Raw genomic sequence first — 22205 nt, 5'->3', positions numbered from 1 at the left:
AAAAAAAAACGTGGTGAGCCATAGGTTTTTTGCCCCAAATTTATCCTATCAGGCAGCATTGTCGCAAATAATAAAGGGCAGCCATAAGGTTTAGAAAGTGATTAGACGTTTAGAGCGTTGTACATAATAATATCCTGTACCTACAGTATTAATGAATATATTGAGGTGGAAATCCTTTTAGCTACATTGTATGTGCTTTTAGGCAGTTTAAACAAGTGTCCCACTCTTAAAACTTGATGTGATTTGTATGTTGCCTACTGTAAAATCAGAAAAGTGAAGTAGTATGAATTGGAAATACTTTAGCAAAGTATGGTTACAGGTATCTTGGCAAAGAGGAACTTTGAGTTTATGAACTAGAGTTTCATAACACTGCCTGCTCAAGTCTGTTTCATCATAAAACCTGATCTTACACTTCAAGGGATTAACCAGGACTCGAGGGTATGCAGATCTAACAGTTTTGTTGCGCTACACTGAGGATGAAAATAATAATAATAATAATAATAATAATAATAATAATAATCAGATAAAAAAAATATGTTCCTAAATCAGTGACACTTTGTAAAGTAAATGCAGCTGGTGATGGTCATGATGAACCCACACAAACTTGATGTACATTTTTTTATTTGCAGGATAGAAATGATTAGCTTTTTAGATTAACAAATTTTCTTTACATGCTTTCATTTTTTACAGCGTAGACTATGTTCTGGGGACTTAAGGGAAAATAGCATTTTAATTAAAAGCATTTCTATGAACAATATACAGAAGGTAACAGTGGCAACAGCCATGTAATAAAAGCCTGTTTATTTAATAACTCATACACAGGGGAAAAAAACTACCTGTAGATCTGTGTTAACATAATAATGCAAATTTAATCAATGACAGTTAATTGTACCCGGATATATCAACTTAAACTCAGGACACTCACATACATTTGACCAAATAATAGCAAGAATTGTACACACCTAATATGTGACATTATTACTTAATCTAATTTCAGTTTAGAAATTATCAGCAGTTTCTGTACAATTTGATAATATGGGCTCACACTCCATGGCTTGTTTTAGTGTGGATTTTTACAGTACAAAACTGCTTACCAGTCATTGTGCATTGAATTCACAGTCAGTAAAATATAGTTTTATTTCTACTTTAATCAAAAAGTCTTTAGATTAAAAAAGTAGTGGCTCAGCAAAGCATGTGTAAAGTCATTAATATGGTGAATGCTACAGGGTTTGCAGAAGCTTGAGCTGCATCGTAACTTTAATATTACTTGCTTAAATGTACAGCTTTTCTTTGTTTTTGTTTTTGTTTTGTTTTTTCCATCATGGCACCAAAAATGGTGTCCCGTACTATGTCATTGGGACTCTACAAACATAACTGTTGTTAGTCTCACAAGAGAAGGCATTCATCCTCTTTTGGGCTATCAGCCATCCTGAGATGTGGTGAAACTGTCTTCCAGTCTTGGCACAGTGGATCACCACACCTAAGTAACCACACCCTTTTCTGCATTCCATTTCACAGGTGACAGTCCAACAATTACAGCACTTTTAAATCCTCATGCAGGCGCAAAGCACAGGGATTTTCTATCTGAATCCATACAGTTCAGCTCATGTGCAGATGGTTTTGGCAAATATTAATGCTTTTAAACACTGTCAGCAACTCTGTCTTTCCTGGTACTTTGTGAACCACACACACATACTGAATGTGCCTGCATAACAGGCACACACAAGGTAAGGTAACTGCACATACTGCATTACTGTCCAACATTTTAAATCTCATTGCACTGTTCATCTCTTTGATCACATTTTTCACTTCCTCCATCCCTGTTTTCCTTCCTTTTTTGCAGTCAACCATGGTTGTTTTTTTTTTGCTATATGTCCTTCTTTGACTTTTTTGAAGATGCCACTAAAAATGCAGGTGATACAGGTTTTCTCTTTCAGCCTTTCAACACCTTTTCTTTTAGCAGGTCCAAGATGACCTGCCTCTCTTGGCTCTCCAGCTCAAATCTCCGTTCCCTCTCTTTTCTCTCAGCTCCCAGACGTTCCCTCTCCAGAGCGATCTTACCTGAGAATAAAGAAGGGGAAACTACATTTGTAATATCCCTTGAGGATGGTGGCAGTGTCACCATATAATTATTCATGTCTTTTGCATTTTCATTAATGACTTGATGTGTTCAGTCTTTAATAATGTAATGGTTCCCACCTCCTCCTCTTTAATTCAGTCTGGTTCTAAATCACTCCTCTAATCTCAGATTTTTAAAATTAAACAGAAATTCAAAGTGATTATCTGGCTAAATTTAAATTATTCCAACTTCCAATATTTCCAATTTTTTGTATAAATGAGGTTTTAGAGCCTGTTTACTAATGGTTCCTCTATTAAAATGAATAGCGTTGCATCAGTAGACAGGGTATTTATTGCCCAATTTACTTATAATTAATCTTGTAATAAACTTGACAAATGCAAGAGTCCAAGCATCGTTCCAGTCAAGTAATTCTTATATATTTTTTTAAACTGTTTAACTAAAATGAGCCAATATAGAAATTAAGGAATACCTATAACATAGCTGAGACAAAGATTTTTACTCTGCTTTTTTTTTTTTTTTTACACAGGGTTGGATTCAAAACCACACTACACAGCTTAATGAAAAACATACTCCTCTGAATCTCTAGTTCCTCCCGGCGAAGGGCGAGCTCCTCCTCTCGCAGCCGTTGCTCTGCCTCCGAGCGTTTCTCCAGGAAGCTGAGAATCTCAGAGTAGGTCTGGCAGCAGCACTGACAGGGTCGCTTGGCTGTGGGCGCTGCTGACAGCTCAGTTATTTCCTCGCGATCTTCCTCTGGTTCTGCTATGACAATACTTACTTATTTAAATTTGTTCATTAGCTGAGTGACTTGCTGATTTCTTTTTCAGGATGTGAATTTCTATTTAAAGTACAGGAAATAAAGGTCCCACCTTTCCATGTCTAACCAATGAAGTTGTCATCAATTTAATGTTAACAGGCTGCTGCCACTGCAACCCAATGCCAGTGACAGAAAGTGTCTTCTACTACTTTTACAGTATTTACGAGTTAATTTCATTGATTTAACAGACCTCATTGTGATTTGTAATGATTTAGAAGGAATGACACTGGAGAAAATAATGATTCCATTTTAAGTAAGTGCTGTTGGTATCAGAGACAGCGTCTTGTCCTGTCTAGCCTCTTGAATCTGTTTTTACCTGCAGTGGGTGTTTGTGTGATAGTGATGTTGGGTTTGTCCTGCTCTGGCAGAGTCAATTCCTCTATGGCTCGTTTTCTCAGCTCATCATCCTGGAAAAGACAAGGACAAGATCACTTCTATAACAGGGAAGTTGTCATTGTGGTAACAGCAGCAGTAATAGTAGTACTGCACTGTACTGCTGTATAAGCAGTTGGAATCTAAGTTTACTTGTGACTGAATGCCACCAAGAGGAAGAAAAGAGAAGTGGCTACATTGTTTCACAGAACAGAAAAATATGTACTTTCCAATTTCTCTGGAAATTGAGAGCAGTTCCAGTAAATTAGAACAGATACACTATCTACAACAGTGAGAGAGAAAACAGTAGTGCATCAACTCTAGGTTTAATGAGATAACATCTGATCTGATGATAGAGTGTATTTCTAGCTCAGTAACAGAATGTTCAAAGCAAGCTGAAAACATACGGTACAACATATCTAATCTGAGCCTAAATAGATTAAACCACTGGTTCCCATCTGGGGGTTGGATCCTATCAAAGGTCACAAAATAAACATGATGGGTACAGTAATGATTGTTAGGAGAGAGATACATAATGTGCTGTACACGTTTGTGTTATCTTTAAGACCTTTTCTCTAAAAAGATTTTTTCTTGTGAAAATATTGAAAATTTTGTATCTTCTGGCCTCCAAATATCAGTGAGATGAAGTTTTGAAAGAGGGATCACTCTAGAACTGCTCACAACTCCTAGACATGAAACCTGTGACAAGGGACTGAAAACAGACACTTTAAGGGGTAACAAGCTTAAAAGTTTGGGAACATCTGGACAATATATTCTTGTCACTCCCTGCCTTTAACTCTGAAGTGCCACAAAATAAAGAAACTGCAGCATGAAGCTTTGTGGTGAAAGCTGTAACTTACACGACACCACTGACACCCACCTGGTACTTTGTGCTGTCACCACCGGCCAAGAGCCCTTTCTCAGCCTCCAACTCTAAAACCTCATGTAGCAGATCCTCCTTTTGGGCGTACAACCTCTCTGTTCCAAACCTGAGTACACCAAATGCACACACACACACACACACACACACGTTAAACTTGGTTTCTTTTTGGTAAGGACCTGCACATCTCTACTATACCACACATCCAGTTCAGGGCCATTATTTCCTCAGGAAGAGGTACAGCTTACTTTTAAATTAATTCTCCTTAAATATGGGTCCTGCTGCTTGAACCAACCTGCGTAGGCTGGGGAAGTCTTGTTTCTTGTAGTAGTCTAGCAGTAGCATGGTTCTCTCCCTACACCTCCTGGCATCCACCTCAAAGTTTTCATCTTGGAGGGCTGCTGTGATAATTTCCCCCACACGGGCCCAGATCCGTCCTGGTAAAGATGAATGAGTTCACACACATCTGAATATACAGAATATGGGCCATCAACTTTGTGTCTAATTAGCACATGAACAGGTATGTTCACGTTTAATAAAGAATCCTCCTCCTCCTTACTGCTTGAGTTATAGTGGTAGTATATTAGTACAGTAGCAGGGTAACTATTGATGTTTTTTTTTTTTTTTGAATCCTCCATTAAATACCACTGTAGCTCCACTAGAAATATTTTAATGTGACCACGCATTGGTCACACATGAATTTCAGCTCTCTACAACTGACCAAGTCTTTTCAGGAGGATTAGTCCTTTAAAAAAAAGGACTAACCTGGTTCTTTTGAGGCAAAGGGGTTCTGGGCGATGACCTCTCGAAGAAGGATGATGTCGTGCCGCGCTGAAAACCGCACTTGACGCTTTCGGGGGGTCATGGAAGGGCCGGCAAGGGAAAAACCTGAATTTGGTAATAGCATATAAAAGATTAGGATGCACAATATTTAAAGACAAGTAATATTTTGAAACATAGCTAGGTGCCATAATGAACTGGAGAGCTATCCTTCACACAGACAGCCTAGTTCAGATTTCCCCTGACCTCTGACCTTCTTGAAAATGAAGAAGTAGGAAGCCCACTGGTTTCATTGCATCAAGATCATTACACTTCCTGACAGAAGATTAAGTATAAACTGATCCATGTTAGATAAGTGCATGGACTTTAAAGAAAAGAAAAACGTAATTTAGTACTTAAAATATATTTTATAGTGGGGGATTATTTTGCTGTCACTGTCACGTGTAATTACATGTTATCTCTGTGTCTAGAAGTAACATAGGGAATACATTTGGTCTGTGTTTTGGTGCAGAGAGGTAAGTGACAGCAGTCTGTCAGCTGCAGAACTGATGTTTGACAGATGACAGCAGCTCTGCAACTGCTGCCTTCCACTGTGCGCAAGTGCAAGCAGCTGGTAGCCTGCAGCTACGAGAATTAATGCAGAGAAACGAGACAAATATCCCCCTGCAACCCTTATAGCCCAACAGAGGCTACAGCACGTTCACTGCCGGACCATATGCGTCAGAGGAGGAGGAGGAGGAGCATTTGCGTACGAATCGAGAGAAGCTCCAAATGCCTCTTAGGAGATGTTAACGTAAGTGGTTGAACGGCGCGTTAGGCGTGGAGGTGGTAATGTATCTCACCGTTGTTGATCGGCACTTCCACCACTACCCGTTCCATGTTTCTGTTTGGTGCATCCGGGAACCGCCTGACGTGCACTGTACACGTCCACTCACCAGTACAGGTTCACTACTGACGTGTAACTCAACTTGGCGGAGAATCGCAATCTGGCAAAAAAGAAAAAAGGTACCGCTCTTCTCTCTAATTTGCACTTACTCTATGTGCCCGCAAGATGGAGCCAGAGGTCCGCATCAATGATGCTGAGGGGAATGAGGTATCAGGGATGTGATACATTTACAACTACACACATATTTCGACAGCATATGGACACTGAAAATATTTCTCCCACAGCCAGCATAATGGCCATTAGTAATACAGCTTTTCTCATTACTTTGGAGTAAATAGATACCAAAAACAGCCAGCTCAGTGATTTTCAATATTTAAAAAAGGGCAAGTGTAACAACACTCAAAATAAGATGAGCATAGAAGAAAAAAAAGAATGCTGTTACAAGTCCTTTGTTGTATTTCACTATTCTATCCAGTGACAAAAAAAATAAGGTCTGACTGTTGGCTCCATGTTCCCAGCAGTCAGTACAAAGTTGGGAATTTATTCCAAGTGCTTTTTGATGTCTCATACGGCACACATATAAAAACCATCGCTCCAAAGTAATGACAAGGATGCTTTTGTCTTATTCTGTGTTATGACTGCAAATTGCATTAGCTTTGATGCTGTGGAAAGTGTTCTGGTGGCAGAGACAACTAAAAGACAGCAAATCCATTGGCTCCAATGCTCACTCAAATCCAAATAGTGAGTGAGCATTGGAGCCAATGTATTAAAAAATGATCAACATAAATGTAAAGTTTACACTTGTTATAGTTAATTCACAAAACGCTCAAAATTGCCAACGTGTTCTTTATATTTCTCACCCTGAAGACAGAGTAAAAGAGCAGGAAAGAGATTCCATGGACAAATCCTTGGACTTTGTTGCCAGGTGTTAAAGAGAGGAGCTAGTACTGCCCACGCGCTCATTACCGGTGACTGTGATGTAAAGCGTTGCTGTCATTTAGAAACGCCAGGACTGAGGCAAGATGACATTAGACACAAATGTGAAACTGTAAGTAACAGTTTGCTGGTCTGAAATAGAACAATGTGACAGAGACTGACAGAGGGTGGTAATAGAAAAATAATTGATGTCATCATACTCATCATCAACTGTATAAAAAGTGCAAATCATCTGTACGGTCCCTCACATGAAAGAATAGAAAGCGGGCAGGCTCCAGCTGCCTGCACACCAGCAGCTGGCATCCTCAGTGCAGGAGATGTCAATGGATTGTTAATTAGCTAAGACACACAGTCCTGGTCATGTTACAATCAAAGAAATTTTCCAGTGAGTACATCAGAGCAGATCGCCCTACACAAGAACAACATGAAGAGTTTTTACTCTTAATGTTTCTGCCTCTGAAGACATTTCTGTAGATCTGTTTGCCCATTTTGAAGCATCATCAATTTGCTCAGTATATTCACTGTGACAAGTTAAAATGATTTGAGCACTTATATTCAGAGTATAAACTCTGCTGTAGCAAACCAGTGGCTATTGCAGAATAAAATGTGTTAAAAATCAAATTTGAGTCGTAGAAGAACTGTAGCAGAATGATCATAATCAGGACTGAGGACCAATACCACATGGTAATACACTGTAAAACTGTGAACATTAGAAATACTGTGTTTATTTTTGTTATGATGCAGCATCCCTCCATCCATGCCTTCATCACTTTCTCTGACATTCTTTCGGTATTTCGTTCGTCTTTCATTCTTTCGTTTTTTCATTTTTGCACTTTCAATATTCATCAGACTGCAAATCTGCACTTGTGCAGCTGAATATTTCCTGAATATGAATGTGCTAAATGTCAAAAGACAGTGGATGAAAGAGGATATGATGCAAAAGTATAACAAGAAGAAAAAATATTCCTAGCTCTACTATGGGAAATAAGTTAGAATTACTTGTCAGATAATAGCCTGTGGTTATTGTGATCATGTGTTCCTGTTCAGCTCCTTGTTCCTGTGCTTGTGGTATCCATGGCAACGAGTGGAGCGAGAAGGAAGTTCCCATTTGCCCTTTTTATTCAGTCTCACTCTTCTGCGTCCTTGCAAAGTCACGCAAACACACTGAGTGCTTCAGTCAATGTCAGGTTACATAAAACTACAGTCTGTGACGGCCGACTTTTCAAATTTGGATTCAGCAAGCGTCTTCTTGAAGGACAATTGTGGCTCAGACTAGTGCTCTGAAGACAGAGCTGATGTTTTCCGACATGCAGCTTCCACCCATTACAACCAGTTAGAAAAGAAATCTAACCAGCAGACAGAGCCAAATTTAACATCACAGATAAAAAGTCATTTAGAGATACCACACTCATAATTGTGGTGTCCCATTTACTTTCATTATTAAAATGAAAGAAAATAAGTGTGTTTTCATGTTTTTCACTTTAAAAACTTAAAACATTTACTTATAATAATTGTCAGTTTCAGTGGATTTGTCCCGTTGCCTGTCATGTTTTGCAGCAATTACAATTCCAGAGAAACAAACACATGTAGGTGACATGTTGTTGCACATAAAAAACTAGGAGTGCTGATTTTAACATATTTGACTGGTCAGTCCTCATGTGAAAGGAGTATGCTTAATCGTAATAATGAGGCAGAATCATGAGGTAAGATTTAATTTATTTCATTTGCAGCCTTAGTGGAGAACATTTAAGAACCCTGATTATTATAAAAACAGGTCCCTCTAGTCTCTCCCCTGTCAACTCTACAACACATGCAGCCTTGTATTAGATTTGCGCAGAGTTTATTACATGGCATAACCGAATGAAACAAGAAGTGAGAGTATACTATCAAGTCATAGTAACCATAGTAACAAAGCAGTGACAGCTACTGTACCTCTCGTTATCACCCTCGTGTTCCTCAGCACGCAAACAAGCACAGGTACACATACTTTACACATAATCTTTCTCATTTATTTCTCATACACATTTGTACCTTCTCTCCTCTCTCTCTCTCTCTCTCTCTCTCTCTCTCTGAGAGAGAGAGAGAGAGAGAGCTGTGCTGAAGGTGTTCATGATTATGGCATTTGAATGACAGTCCTGCCCTTTTCATGTGGCGTTCACTGATAGCTGTCCTTGTGGAGACTCACAGTGTTTCCACTAAGGATGACTCACAATTGAAGATTAGAACCCCCCCCCCAACACACACACACACACACACACACACACACAATCAAAACTCCTGTGCCCTCCTCCCACTCACTTTCTCTCTTTCTCTTCATCTCCCCTGCTTTCGGCTACTTCAACCTCTCCTCTTCCATCATTTTTCTCTCCCTGACTCCCTCTCCTAAGAGGCTACGTGGCTTCTTCCACATCTCTAAGCATTTTCCACAAAAAATTCTTGAATCCTTGCTTGACTCACACAGAGCATACGCAGGGGGTGTTAACACACACCCTCCAGCTGGTGTGAACAGCTGGTTTTTATGTCTAAATATGAAAACTGAGGAACAGAAGTATGTCACACAAAGTCTACAGACAAAAAATAATCACCAATTAGATGAGCATTACTGCCCTTTTCAAAACTTAGTTAAGTTATAAATACAGTACTGTAGGTGTGTTTTGGCAAAATGGTTCCCACTGTCATGATCCTTAACATTTTGAAACAAGATAGGAACAAGACACAATCTTTTTGTTTTTCTACCATGACTGTTGCATTTCAACATTACTGGCACACATCTAATTCCCCTGTGAAACTCCATTGAAGCACCAGACATGGTTGCTGGGTGACATGTGATCCAGAGCCTCTGTGACAGTGTTGAGACTGAATATCAAAAGATCCAGTGATTGAACAAGAGACAGCTGTATCCATGTATCCAAGGACTAGTTGGGACTAACCCATAAAAAAGAACGATGTGTCAAACAGGCGTGGGAAACACACTGAAAGATTTACAGAGAAATACCTCATCTAGCATCTATGATGATAAAAGAGAGAAAAAAGACAAAACCGACAAGAGACATGTATCTCCACTTTCCAGTCAAGAAGCAAAGCAGCCTTGTGTTTACTTAATCTCCAAGCTGTCTTTAGTTAACCTAAAAGGTGTGAAAGGGTTTCAGAGGCTCAATTACAGTTGAATTTTTGCAATCCTAGCAGGCTTCATTATCCCTCTAGTGAATCCAAAATATGAAAATCATCAGCATGACAGCAGCAATATTATTCTGCTTCCTGTTTGCCTTTCATTAGATAACCATGATAGCACCCGAGTATTTGTTTTTCTCACACCTATGAAGTCTCATCTCTTTCCGATCCGTCCAACCTTGCTCATTGTTTCATTGTAAAGATATGGGGTATGCATGGTTGCTATGGTGACTATTCTTCTTGGCAACACACAGATCTACTCCCTAGTTTGATTGGCCACTATATCCCTTTGCCTTGGATGTATGAGCCACTGGCTTATCGACACCCTCTAAAGGTACATATACAGGCCATGAAGAAAATAAAAGATTTAATTTGGGGTAGTGACAAATATATAATGTAGTGGAAGTGGACACTAGAGCTTTGCCCCTGGCCAGTGGATTTATATGAAACACAAAGTGCCCACTCAAAATGCCGTCAAGTAAGCATATAATACCTGTCTTCTTCACTAGAAAGGTATATATTTTAGGTCAGTTCAGTTGAGTGCCGATCCATATCATTTGTGGAAACATGCATATGGAGTGTAACGCACTAAGAATAAAAGAGAGTCCCAGAACGCACTGAGAATGACTAATACATGTGAAGTAGTTTATATCTGCAGGTGCCTTGGTTTGCTCATGCGCATTTAGCACCATCTGGATATGTATGTTTCAATACTGTGTGTGTCCTCACATAACACTGTGATCACTGTTTTTCCCTCCTGCTGTCAATTTGTTATCCCCCTCAGTGTGTTGAATACTCATCAGAAGTATCTAATAAGGTACTGAAACAGGAAAGAAGGAGCCAAAATGACCAAACAAAGAAATCCTTTCAAAAACTGTATTGAGTGATTATCCTCAAGCTTTCCCAAGCACAACATGGAAGGTTTCCATCATCATTGGGAAAATAGCAGAGCATGTAAAAATGACATTAGAAATATTAGTAAACTATTCTTAAAGGAAGTTGCAGTGTGATAAGACATCTGTTATTTCTTCACCAACCACCACTTTTCAAAAGGTCATACCCATTTGGATGGAGTCACATCACAGGCAACTTCATCCTAACAGAGCTCCCGATTAATGTCAGTTTCATTAGTGTTATCTCCATAGTGCTAATTATAAAGTTCCAGCAGTGTGTCTAGACTGGCCTGCTGACTCCTGCAAAAAAGCTACTTTTTTAATGAGGGGATGACAGTTATCATAGCTCAGTTAAACATTTAAATATAAAACTCGTAGGTGTGTTGTGGTAGCTGAATCCAATTAGTATATACATTATGCATGCCTGACTTGTGCTTCTTTCAAACCCTGTCCTGTCTGTGTGGAAATGGAGAAATAAAAACAATATTTTGGGTTGCATCTTTTGGAACTGTTCGAAAAGTTGGCTGAGAAGTAACAGCAGAATGAAACAGGAATGCAAAGAGAGATATGGTGAGCAGAGAGAGAGAGAATGAAAATAAAATCAGACATGAAATCAAGGAAGAAAGAGAGAGAGAGAGAGAGAGAGAGAGAGAGACACACAAAACAGATCCAACACAAGACAAACTCTAGTCTTGGGATTAAAAACACACCACATCAACTATCCAACATCCTATACTCTCCCTCTGAGAAATTCTCATCTGTGCTGCTCCATCCATGTTTCAAAGTCTTTCTCAGACTGAAAAGCTGAAACTGGAAATATTGACTCTTGTGGGACGGCCATTTTGGTTTGCAGCCCCTGTATCAGCCCAACAGCGGGGCTCTTCATTTTGGCCCCAGTCTACATGATGGAGCACGTGAAGCCACAGCACTCCTTCAGCAGGGTGAGGCCTGTCTTGGTGAAGGGAGAGGAGGTCTGTTGAGCCCTGGATGGCACCCGTCTGGTTGGTACACCTGGAGCAGAGAGAGATCACACTGAGAGGGAAAAATGAAATAAAAATGGTGTGTTGTATTGTATTAGGTGTGTGGCAGGAGACAACTTCATTTGAGGCTGTCTCTCTCTCACACACACATACACTCAGGTCCTCAGTTTTATCTGTCAATGTATAAAACAGCTCAGATGATAAATGACTTCACGTAGAAGGGCACAAACATCTTTTTTCAGACGTGTTTTTCCTGAATCACAGCCTCTTTACTCGTATTTCTGTTTCATGGTGAATCAGTCAGTGGATGTGTAAGCTTCATCTTTCAAAACCCTTGGGAGGAAAACACCTTGAACAAGAAAAACATTTGGAACATGGAAAATATTTGCCACCGCATACTTCCTCCTCAGTTTCTAAGACTTGCAATTACTTGTCAGTGCATTGATGGAGCACAAAGTTTCAACTCTCTTTATGTTTAAATACCTGTCTTCTTCATATTTCTTGGGAATTTAGACTTCAGAAAATCTGCCATTTCTTTATCTTCTTCTTTCTCCCTGTAGAAATAAAATATGAAATACAATACATGAATGCATAAGTGCTTGGACTACAGTTCAAAGTCTTCTGTTGCTTTCACAAAAGAGAAGCTGGAAAAAATATGATGGGAGTCAGCCAATATGATACGAATGTAAAAGTCAAAAATGATCTCTAGTTCACGCTCTCTTGGCTTGCCCTCTGTTCCACAAGCACTGGCTGAACATTTCAAAAACATTTCCAAAGGTGGGAAGGTACTTTTGATTCCTGCTGCCTTTCTGATTGCATGGGGTTTGATTTTTTGAGACCTAATGTAGCTCTGGCAGTTAGAAAAGATTAGATTTACTCTATTGATAAATTCAGTAAATTTGTCAGCCAATTTTGTCTATGCAGAGAACCACAGATGCATATTTATGTACAGTATTACTGCATTTTGCTTAGTGCAGGGCTGTACTTTTGAATACGAGGATATATGTCACAGATATACTGTATATTCATATCTAATATACAGTGATCTGTTACAGAAAAAGCATGGTCATTGTAACAGAGAGTCTGCTGTGTTTTGAAAATAAAACCTATGTCATGAAAACTGCAGAAAGAAGTATGTTGTGAAGGACAGTCAGGGTTAAAAAGAGAGAGAAACAGCAAAAGACAGATCACTGTATTCATCAACATGAATAACATGGCCTTGAGCTGCCGTCACATCCTCTTGTCCCACCGATCCATTACTGCACTGTTGCTCCCCTGCTTTCTGCCTCTCACCTTCCCAGCAGCCCTTCAGCGCTTTCACAGCATGCTGTCAGCTGCCAACACAAAGTGTTGTTCGACACAAACTAGCTAGTGTTTGAGATTGTCTGGGAATTGAAGTGGAGAGAAGAAACACACCTCAGAAAACCACATCTGGTTGTCCACTGTCAGGTCATATTAGATTTACAAGTGAGCAACAAGAGTGTTAAGTTAAGGAACCTATAAGGATGTATAGGCAGCATCAGGTTAAACAAGTGGGCAAATGTCCATTCAGTTACTGTAGAGAGTAGTATAACAATGTAACTGCCATAATACAGTGCTGCCGTAATACAGCTTCCACCTATAGTAAGCCTACATTAAACTGAGCATTTTACATATGCTTTGCAGCTCTACATTAAGAAAATGTAATGTGCAAGACAATCTGCTTTCCTGTGTTTTACTGTGGTGGTGGTGATGTGTCAGAGATTTGGACAGGACAGGTTGGACAGGTAACTTCTCTTCATCTCCATCATGAGAAAACATCCCCAGCCAACAGCAACACTTTAGAGGCCTGATGCATGTGAAAGCAGTCTTTTTTAACCAATGGCAGCTCCTCTTGCAGCCCTCAGTGATGCACGCTGACACATCTTTAATTGAAATGGCTCTCCGCTGTGCGCTCTGCGTTTCACTCTCTCTCAGTGTTTTGCCTTAGGAAACGTTCCAGTGTTTAAATGGAGCGCAGTCGGGCGGCTTTGTGGAGATATGCATATGGATGATACTGAACTGAGATACAACTTCACCAGCATTAGTGGCTACGTGTGATGTCCCATGCTGATCCTGATCCTGAGTCATTATAAGCATGTTAATGAAGGATGATTTGATTTGATGTTTCTGGAAAAAAAAAGATCAGAGCTCCTGTGCATGAAAAATAGATGTCGAACTTCAGTTTATACTCTTGGGCAAAGAGACTGCATGGGTATTCTATGCACACTGTATCTCTGTATCTGGTGGCTTTGTATGAGCAGTAGAATTTACATTTTTTCAACAATTTTTTGATTATCCAGTCACAACCTATAGTGACAGGTGACTTAGGGATTGCTGCCAAGCTCTAATAAAACCACAGAAGCAGAGGCACACCTGAGTCGTTCAAACTCCACGTCGTCTACCAGGAAATCTCTTGTCTCAACCAGCTTGTGGATCTGCTGCAGCAGTTCTTCTTCCTTCTGCCGGTCCTCATTGGACTTGTCGTTATCTGCAGCAAAAAAAAAAGAAGCTTTTTTCTATGCTGTGCTATACAAGGTGAACACTCTAGAGTCTGTTGTTGGTTATGTGCTTTACTACACACTACAGAAAATACAGATTTAAACAAATGTGCAATTATATATGGAAATCTATCCATCACTGTATTAATGAGAAGATCAATACCACTCTCATAATTGTATGATAATTATGGGGCTAGAGCCAGGACATGAATAGCTTAACTTAGCAAGAAGAAGTTCTTCTCATTGAATTCTTGACAAGAAAGTGAAATACCTTATTTCCCAAAATGCTTTGGTTTACCATCAATAACCATCAATATCCAGAGAGGAAATGTGTTAACTCGTACCTGGAATGGACACTAATTTGTGCAGCTCCTTCTTCAGACGAGTGATCTCCTTGCACAGCTGAATGTCATCCATCCTGCACAGGCATGATGGTACAAAAAACAAAACCCTGTAAATAGTGCACACATGCTACTTTTTATTTGCTTTTTACTTTAAAGGGCAATGAGGAGTGAAAACTTGGCTCTACTGAATGGGAAAGGAAACTCAAACAGAGTAAGCTTGGTATTGATCTTGAATTTCACACAGGAGATGACAAAAGCTTTTCTGAGCAGAAATTTCCGTGGTGTACTCAGAACCAGATAGCTTTGACTCTGTGTGCATCACGCATCTTCGATCGTTACTGACACTGAGGTGGGGTGAGAGACCCTCAGTGTCTCCCTCGCCTATAGGAGTGAGGTGAGAGGCACTCGGGTGACCCAGCTTCACAGTAACTGAATCTTTTTTGAGGACAGACTCAGACTCGCTTACGCACATTCATCAATGTCAGCAGAGTAAGAGCCTTGCCTCGTCTACCTGTCATGTAACATGCTCTCCACAGACGTATAGGTGGAGAAAAGGCCATGAGGTCTAGAATACAAATGAAACACTTTACTTTACTTACTAGAAAAAAAAAACACCTTGGGATTTGCTTGTTTGTGGACTGCAGAGAAAAAAAGGTACTTCAAATCGTGACTCTCCATCTCTGTCGTCTTCCCTTCCTCCACCTCCTCCTCCAGTCTCTCATTCCCCCACTTTATCTGCTTGACTCTTGCTTGCTACTCCACACACGCCACTCCTCACATTCCCCCCACTGTCTGAGCAGTGTTGCTGCCTATCTTTTGGAGGAGTAGATGAATAAATATCCATGCATTAGCCCACTAAGCAGAAGCAAAGGTAAAGCCATTGAAATTTTAATGGGGGCCAGCTTGGGGTGTGATGAAAAGAAATGAGAGGAGAGAATAGAGGGCAGCGCTGCTAGGAGATGTGTTTCAGATACCGAGGTACACTCTGGTATGAAAAAATGGCTTAAATGATTTGAACTGTTCTTTGTAAAGAATGCCTAGAGGATGCAGTTCTCCTGTGAGCTTCTTTTCTATGGGTTGTTCTGGCTTGACAAGGTATCAGTACACTTTTTTGACTGATTAATTAACTGAATTATTCACATATTCATGTTTTCACGGTAGAAATATTAACATGCCCCATATGCCAGGCCTTAGACCAATCACAAACAAGATGCAGTTGCATTTATGGCATCATCAGTGACACCAAGTTAAAGCAGCATTGGTGTTGTTAGGTCACTCACATGTATCTGAGCTCTGACTCCCTCCTGACCAGGACATCTCTGATCCTCTCAATCTTAAAGAGCTCCCCCTCAATGTCATCCACAGTGATGGTGGAGTCTGCCATGGAGACCACGTCGTCCTCTAAGGGAGACAAGAAAGAGAGAAAAGGCCTTTGGTCCTGCTGAATGTTATAAAAGAAAAAAGGTGTTGAACAAATATACATGTCTGATGCAGAAACATCTTAGTGTATTTAGACTCATTTCTTTATAAGGAGTTCTTCAAATACAATACAGAGACAGGCAGACACATACACACTCAAGAGCTTTTTAAAATGATCTGCTCTGGCACTGCAGAACAATAACTGAATATGAATCAGCATTTTAAACTGTATAAACAGCTGCAGCAGATGTAGTTTGAAATTGCTGCTTGATGAGGAGCAGAGCAGAGCGTCACAGCCAAATTACCATGTGTCAGGCTTTGGCACGACTCACATGGCTGCTCTCTCTCTAGCTGTCTCTCTCACACACACACACATGCACACAGACACACACTCAAACAGATTAATTGCATAAACCCAGGTTGCTGGGTCAGCTCTGGAAATTAGCCTCCCCCCAATATGGCTGTCAGACTCACACTACCTCATTCTGCTGTTGAGAGATAGTTCGCTGTTCAGTCATTCAGTGGTAATCTTTCAGCAAAATGCAGCAAAATCCCTGGTGTAACCACCACAAAGAACACACCGAATTGGAGCTAAAAGACTCTTCCTGCTAAACCTGAAATGATTGGTTGAATAATGAATTAGTCAATTGACAGAAAATATATGGTCAACAATTTTGGCAATAAATATAAGTAGTAAAATGTGTATCATGGTAAACTGAATCTCTGGGTTTGGTCTGTGGTCTGGTCTGGGAAATAAAAATAATGAATTTAATTGTTAGTTGTAGCCCAACTCCCAAAGTATTAATGATACTCGATGTAATCAAGAGGCAGTTTAATTTCATGTCACTTTAACTACACACCTTGCTTGGACATTAGAGGAAAACGTGTCTGAAATTACTTTAACAGGTTATTTTATATTCAGCATTGCAGCTTGTAGTATTTCACATGAGAAACTATGTGTTCTACGTGTTCATTATTTCTACAGAATAATGAGAAGGTAGTATAGTAATCCCTGTAGGAATGTTCTCTCTCACACACAGCAGCTCTGCTTTCAAGCAATTAAATAATCATATCCTGCACAGAGGGTGCCTTGATGGCTTGGTGAACAGTGACATTAAACATAATGCTGTATTTAAATCCGCCTCATTACGCATGTCACTCTACACATCTCTGCCTGTGCCTCTCCTTTAACTGTATCCTCTCAGATGAAACAAAGATCATGAAAATTCAATGCTCAATCTACACTAAAGCAAATGATATACAGTAAAATTGCTCTGTTTGCTGAATATATCTCTGCCACTATTTACAACAATGTGTGCACTTGCTCCAGACAGCTTTGTAATACTTTTTAATGAATCTGTCCCTACATCCCTGCAAAACATTTGTGTGATATGAAAGGATATCAAAGCATTTCACACACTGGAGCTATTTATGCTTCTCTACACTGAGAAAAGCAACAAACAGAAGCACTAGAATCAAATAAACCAACATTTGCATGCAACTACCCTCTAAAAACGCAGTTGTTTTAACCTTGCACATCAAAATATATTCACTAGATTTGCTTTACCTGAGATCCAAGTATGGTCTTGAAGGTAGATGGCAACTTTACAATTGAAGGAAATCACCTCTGTCTACACTTGAATTGTTCCATTTAGCAGTGTAGCGGTCCTGGATAACTGTCACCTCCCTGCAGAGAGCTGCACCACATGGGAGCTGAGACAGACATAACCACTGAGATACCAGTACCACCACTGACAGACAGTAGAGCTCGAGTGTGTAATATCTCTATTTGAGTCACATTTAGCCTTGGGGAAGGTAGAGCTGACTGGGTTCGAAGTGCATTGAAGACATGTCTTCTGCACCAGCATGAACAAAGGAAGAAGGGAAGAGGAGTCTATAATAATAATTCAGTCTTGACCTATATGACTTCAGGGTAGTAGTAAAAGCTCTGTGGGAAGCATTAACTATGCTTGGTGATAATTGCCTGTTTACATAGACTCATATCCCTGCTGGCATTAGAGCTTTGTTTGGGGGGCTTGCAACTGCAGTCTGCTTTGTGTAACAGACAAAAGAGGATGCTGAAGTACAGACAGACATCTTCACACAGACTGTTCTCTGTAGCTATGACAAATCTGGCTGACGTCAGTGTAGCGTCAAGACAACCTTGACACCTTAGAGGAGAGAGCACCAAGTGAAATTTTGCAGTGATCAAAAAATCAAAAAACATACATGCACATGCTCCTTATCATATGTTCCCATGTGTCAATTAATGAATAGAATTAAACTACAATACAGAGTAATGTTGCAAATAAGCCTAATTGTTAAGACCAAGAAGTTAAATTTTAAAAGTGTTTTCTTGCTTGAAATTTCTATGGTTGCGTTTTCAAAAATGTTCAAGTATTTTTGTGTCATAAATAAGCATTTTGTGGCCTCTTCATAATTGTTGAGGAATACCTTTACATTTGGGGAAATATGGTTATTCACTTTAACTGAAAGTTAGATGAGAAGACATAGCTTTCAACATAACAAAACGGGGGGAAACAGCTAGCCTGGCTTTGTCCAAAGTGCAAAACCAGCACCACTAAAGCTTATTAGTTGGCATGTTGTGTCTCATTTGTTGAATTTGTACACAAACAGAAATGTTAAAATGTCAAGTCTCTAGCCAAACAACAAGCCCGTAATTGTCAGCTGAGCTACAAGGCAACCCATGGAAACGCTCTGCACAAGCACGTAAATTCCCCTATAAATCTAATTTTACATTTTTCTTTGTGTTTGGATCAAACAAACAAGATATGTGTGAATTAGTGAGCTTCATAGGTGTTAGCTGATGTATGTTTTCCAATTTTGGACAGAGCCAGGCTAGCTGTTTCCCCCCTGTTTTTCAGTCTTTATGCAATACTAAGTGAACTGCCTCCCTGCTCTAGCCTCATAATTAATGCACAAATGGTTGTATGTTGACAGTCGCAGAAGGTCAGCTGGCAAAACCATTTACAATGTTTTCAGTGTGAAAAGTAAATAACCACAGCTTAGATAAAGCAACCACTTAAAATAGTGATCTTCCAAATGGAGTTTGAGGTGGAGTTTATTATATCCACTAAATAAACTGTTGCCCATAAAGTTGGAATATTCTTTTCAGACACATTCCTCTTTTTATTCCTATTTATGCACATCAGTAATCCCCTTTGACCAGGTGCAATGATTACATACTGAGTCCCAGTTACCAATTTTGTTTTGAGAAGATAAACACTTATTATCAAGAAAAATCACATTGTCACAATCATTTCATGAGAGGAGGTAAAAAAAAAATATTCAAACTTTATGGGCAAACAGTGTAATTTTATCTGCCTAAACTTAAATCCAACCTGACACCTAAACTTAATAAAAGTGGTTGATTTTTTGAGTTGTTAACTAAAAAATAAGCAAGCAGTGTCACTTGATGTTTTCACAGCAGACACTTTGACTTTTCAAACACAGGTGTAACCAATAAATGTAAATTGCTGCATCACGTCAGTAATTGTTAATTAATTCCACCTGTGCTTCTCTGCTATAGAAAGACAAGTAAATCTCTGATGTGAAAAAGGTCTGTTGGATTCTTACAAAGATAGAGTGGAGTGTCTGATTCATGGTGTGGTTACAGAGGCTTTACTTAATTGACATAATTCATAATCTGTCCAGAATCAAATCTGTAAACCAGAATTCATGCTGATTAAAAGAAGATGAAGAAGAAGAAATGCATGCACATTTCAGAAGTTTCCAGGTATCTTTGATGGCAGATTCCACTGTGTGTGTGTAGTTTGCATAGTTATCTTTGTGAGGACCAAGTCCATTTTGTATTGTAGTGAGGACATTTCTACATTGTGTAGACATTTTGCCCCACTCTCACTACTTCAAAAGACTGTTTGAAGGCTAAGAATTGGTAGTTAAAATTAGGTTTATGTTTAGGTTAGGGTAAGGGCTGGGGTTAGCATTTAGTTGTGACAGTTAGACACTAAGGAGTGTATTATGTCAATGAGGGTCCTCACAAGTTTAACAAGACAAATGTGTGTTTGTTTGTGTGTACCTGAGAGTGAGAGTGAAAGAAAGCCAGAGAGATGCATTCAATCACTCTTTGTATCTTTATCTTGAATTGTGCACTGTATACACTGCATACTCATTAACTTAAAGATGTAAAGATGCTGGGTGATCATTTATTAGTAATAACACCTAGTTTATACAGCAGATGAAATGTTGTGCTTGTAACAGGATCTGCTGCTGACACAACATTACATCTCAGCCACTGCCAGCAGGCACATATACAATTTTGTTCATTCACCACTTGTATCCCTGCCAAAAACTCAGACATGCCTCACTGACTATGACCGGGGATTCCCATGTAGAAGACTTGAACACTGGAATGAGGAGCCATGTTTGGATCTGTTATTCTAATAAAAAATGCACAATGTGATGTCATAAGCACTCTTTAGTGTATTCTTAGATCATTAAGAGACAACATGTTCTGCTGCAGAGGCTCTCTAGGACAGGTTATTCAGCCACTGAGCAGTTATGACTCATCACTAGACCTCTCTGTGAAATGTTCCCTCCTTTAGACTTTCTCCCCATTCTCACTCTCACAGTTCACATTTTTCATCTCCTTTTGCCTCTCCTCATTTCACCCCACATCTCTCATATCCTGCCCCTCTTTTTATCCAAACCCCTGAAGATGTGAGGATGCGAATTACATCATGAAGTCAATTTACAGTCCTGCTCTGACTCAAACCCTCTCTTTTACACTGGCACAATGTGCTTTATGCCTAATGAGGTAGAACAGCATACTGACAGACAGATCAGCCACATTAGAGACCAGGGTGCAGAAGTGAAAGAAAAAAAAGGGGGGGGGGGGGGCTGAGATGAATAAAGAGGGTGAAAAAAACACTGATAGAGGGCTTAAAAGAGACTCTGCACACCTTTACAAACTTTCCACCTGACTGAACACATCAAAGCACTTCACAGATGGTGTTTCAGCACCACCTTAAAATAAAGCACAATGCTGATAATGAGCATTATTTACACAGATGTGTCAATACAGATTCTGTAGGGAACAACTGTGCATTGCGTGTTGCAGTGCTAGAGGAATAGAACTGAAATGAAAATGAATTGGCAACTACAGTATGTTACTAACAAATGAATTGTTTATATCATTTTCAGCTTTGTTATCAATAATGAAAATAGTTAGTTTGCAGGCTTTTGAGGAACATTATTACTGTGTGGAGCATACTATCTATCTATCTATTTATCTATAGCCAGTGGCCTGTCTAGTCTTACATCTTCATCATCTGAAGTGTAGGACCCCCACTTTACTCTTACACAACTACACGCGCGCGCGCACACACACGCACACAAACACGAAAAACAGACACCTGTGGATACCTGACATTTTCAGAGTCACTGCCTGTGCTGCAACTAGAAAAATACATTGATTGGTTCTATTAACTATACCTACAAAAAAAAAATCTATAAAGAACCATAGTAATCCTGTAGGTCATGATAGGACAGAAACATAGAAGCTGAATATAGTAGATTATACTATAGAAAACACGGTGTAGAAACATATCGAATATAAATAGACACTGTAACTCCCTGTAGCTATGTTAATGTGGTAAGTACAATAAGCACAGTGACACATTAAGTGTCACATTTACTGTAGAAAATTCAATATATAGAGAGGTGTCACCTTAAACTCAGTAAATAGATCGATAAGTAATAATATTGCAATGTTTGTTCGTTAAGTAACCTGGTTTATTGGTGTCTCTACTCCATTCAGTGCGCTCCAGTGAACCGTACTGATGAGAAGATCCTCGCTTCTTCTCCATCGGTCCAGCAGCGGAGGCGGCTCTTTCCCTCTTTTCTCTCTTCCCACTTGCAGAGGCTGGGAAATCGCAAGGAAAACTATAGGGGAGGGTCTCGCGGTCTCAGTTTGTTGCTGTAATTCACTGAGTCATCGTCAGTCACCAACCTGCAGAGGCAAAGAGAGCGAGATGTTCCAGTGGTCCCCACCAGCTCTGCAGGTGTCTGTGTGCGAGCGGCGCTAAAGGCTCCAGCGCTGTAACCCATGCCCGAGCTGCGTGGATAGTAATTGAGTAACGCCACCTGGT

General features: G+C 39.7%; 2 protein-coding genes across 3 annotated transcripts; both read right to left on the bottom strand.

Moving 5' to 3' along the window:
• Positions 1-612: 612 nt before the first annotated feature.
• Positions 613-5894, bottom strand: si:dkey-45d16.4 (scaffold attachment factor B1). 2 transcript variants are annotated; one of them, XM_018665152.2, is made up of 7 exons: positions 5769-5894; positions 4912-5034; positions 4442-4583; positions 4147-4255; positions 3211-3301; positions 2651-2839; positions 613-2061 (listed from the first exon to the last, which is right to left on the bottom strand). In XM_018665152.2, exons 1-7 carry the CDS (start codon positions 5803-5805, stop codon positions 1934-1936), a joined length of 819 nt encoding a protein of 272 aa, XP_018520668.1. In that variant the 5' UTR covers positions 5806-5894; the 3' UTR covers positions 613-1933. The 2 variants fall into 2 exon arrangements, with proteins under 2 accessions (XP_018520668.1, XP_018520669.1); XM_018665153.2 differs by having other exon boundaries at positions 2651-2836.
• Positions 5895-11324: 5430 nt separating this feature from the next.
• On the bottom strand, positions 11325-22200 carry LOC108875937 (bMERB domain-containing protein 1). Its single transcript, XM_051070697.1, has 6 exons — positions 21845-22200; positions 15936-16056; positions 14656-14729; positions 14187-14301; positions 12276-12346; positions 11325-11823 (listed from the first exon to the last, which is right to left on the bottom strand). The coding sequence occupies exons 1-6, from the start codon at positions 21921-21923 to the stop codon at positions 11711-11713; spliced, it is 573 nt and encodes a 190-aa protein (XP_050926654.1). The 5' UTR covers positions 21924-22200; the 3' UTR covers positions 11325-11710.
• Positions 22201-22205: the final 5 nt, after the last annotated feature.

This window comes from Lates calcarifer, linkage group LG5 (genome assembly GCF_001640805.2).
Source record: "Lates calcarifer isolate ASB-BC8 linkage group LG5, TLL_Latcal_v3, whole genome shotgun sequence".
In the NCBI taxonomy this organism is placed as follows: Eukaryota; Metazoa; Chordata; class Actinopteri; family Centropomidae; genus Lates; species Lates calcarifer.
This window is presented reverse-complemented; position numbering and strand designations above follow the sequence as displayed.

Coding starts and splice junctions, on each gene's coding strand:
- si:dkey-45d16.4 (XM_018665152.2), bottom strand. CDS start 5,805: ATGGAACGGGTAGTGGTGGAAGTGCCGATCAACAACG. Junction 4,256..4,441: donor GACTTCCCCAGCCTACGCAG/GTTGGTTCAAGC, acceptor TGGTGTACTCAG/GTTTGGAACAGAGAGGTTGT. Junction 2,840..3,210: donor CACACAAACACCCACTGCAG/GTAAAAACAGAT, acceptor GTATTGTCATAG/CAGAACCAGAGGAAGATCGC.
- LOC108875937 (XM_051070697.1), bottom strand. CDS start 21,923: ATGGAGAAGAAGCGAGGATCTTCTCATCAGTACGGTTCACTGGAGCGC. Junction 14,302..14,655: donor CAAATTAGTGTCCATTCCAG/GTACGAGTTAAC, acceptor TTTTTGCTGCAG/ATAACGACAAGTCCAATGAG. Junction 12,347..14,186: donor GTGGAGTTTGAACGACTCAG/GTGTGCCTCTGC, acceptor TTATTTCTACAG/GGAGAAAGAAGAAGATAAAG.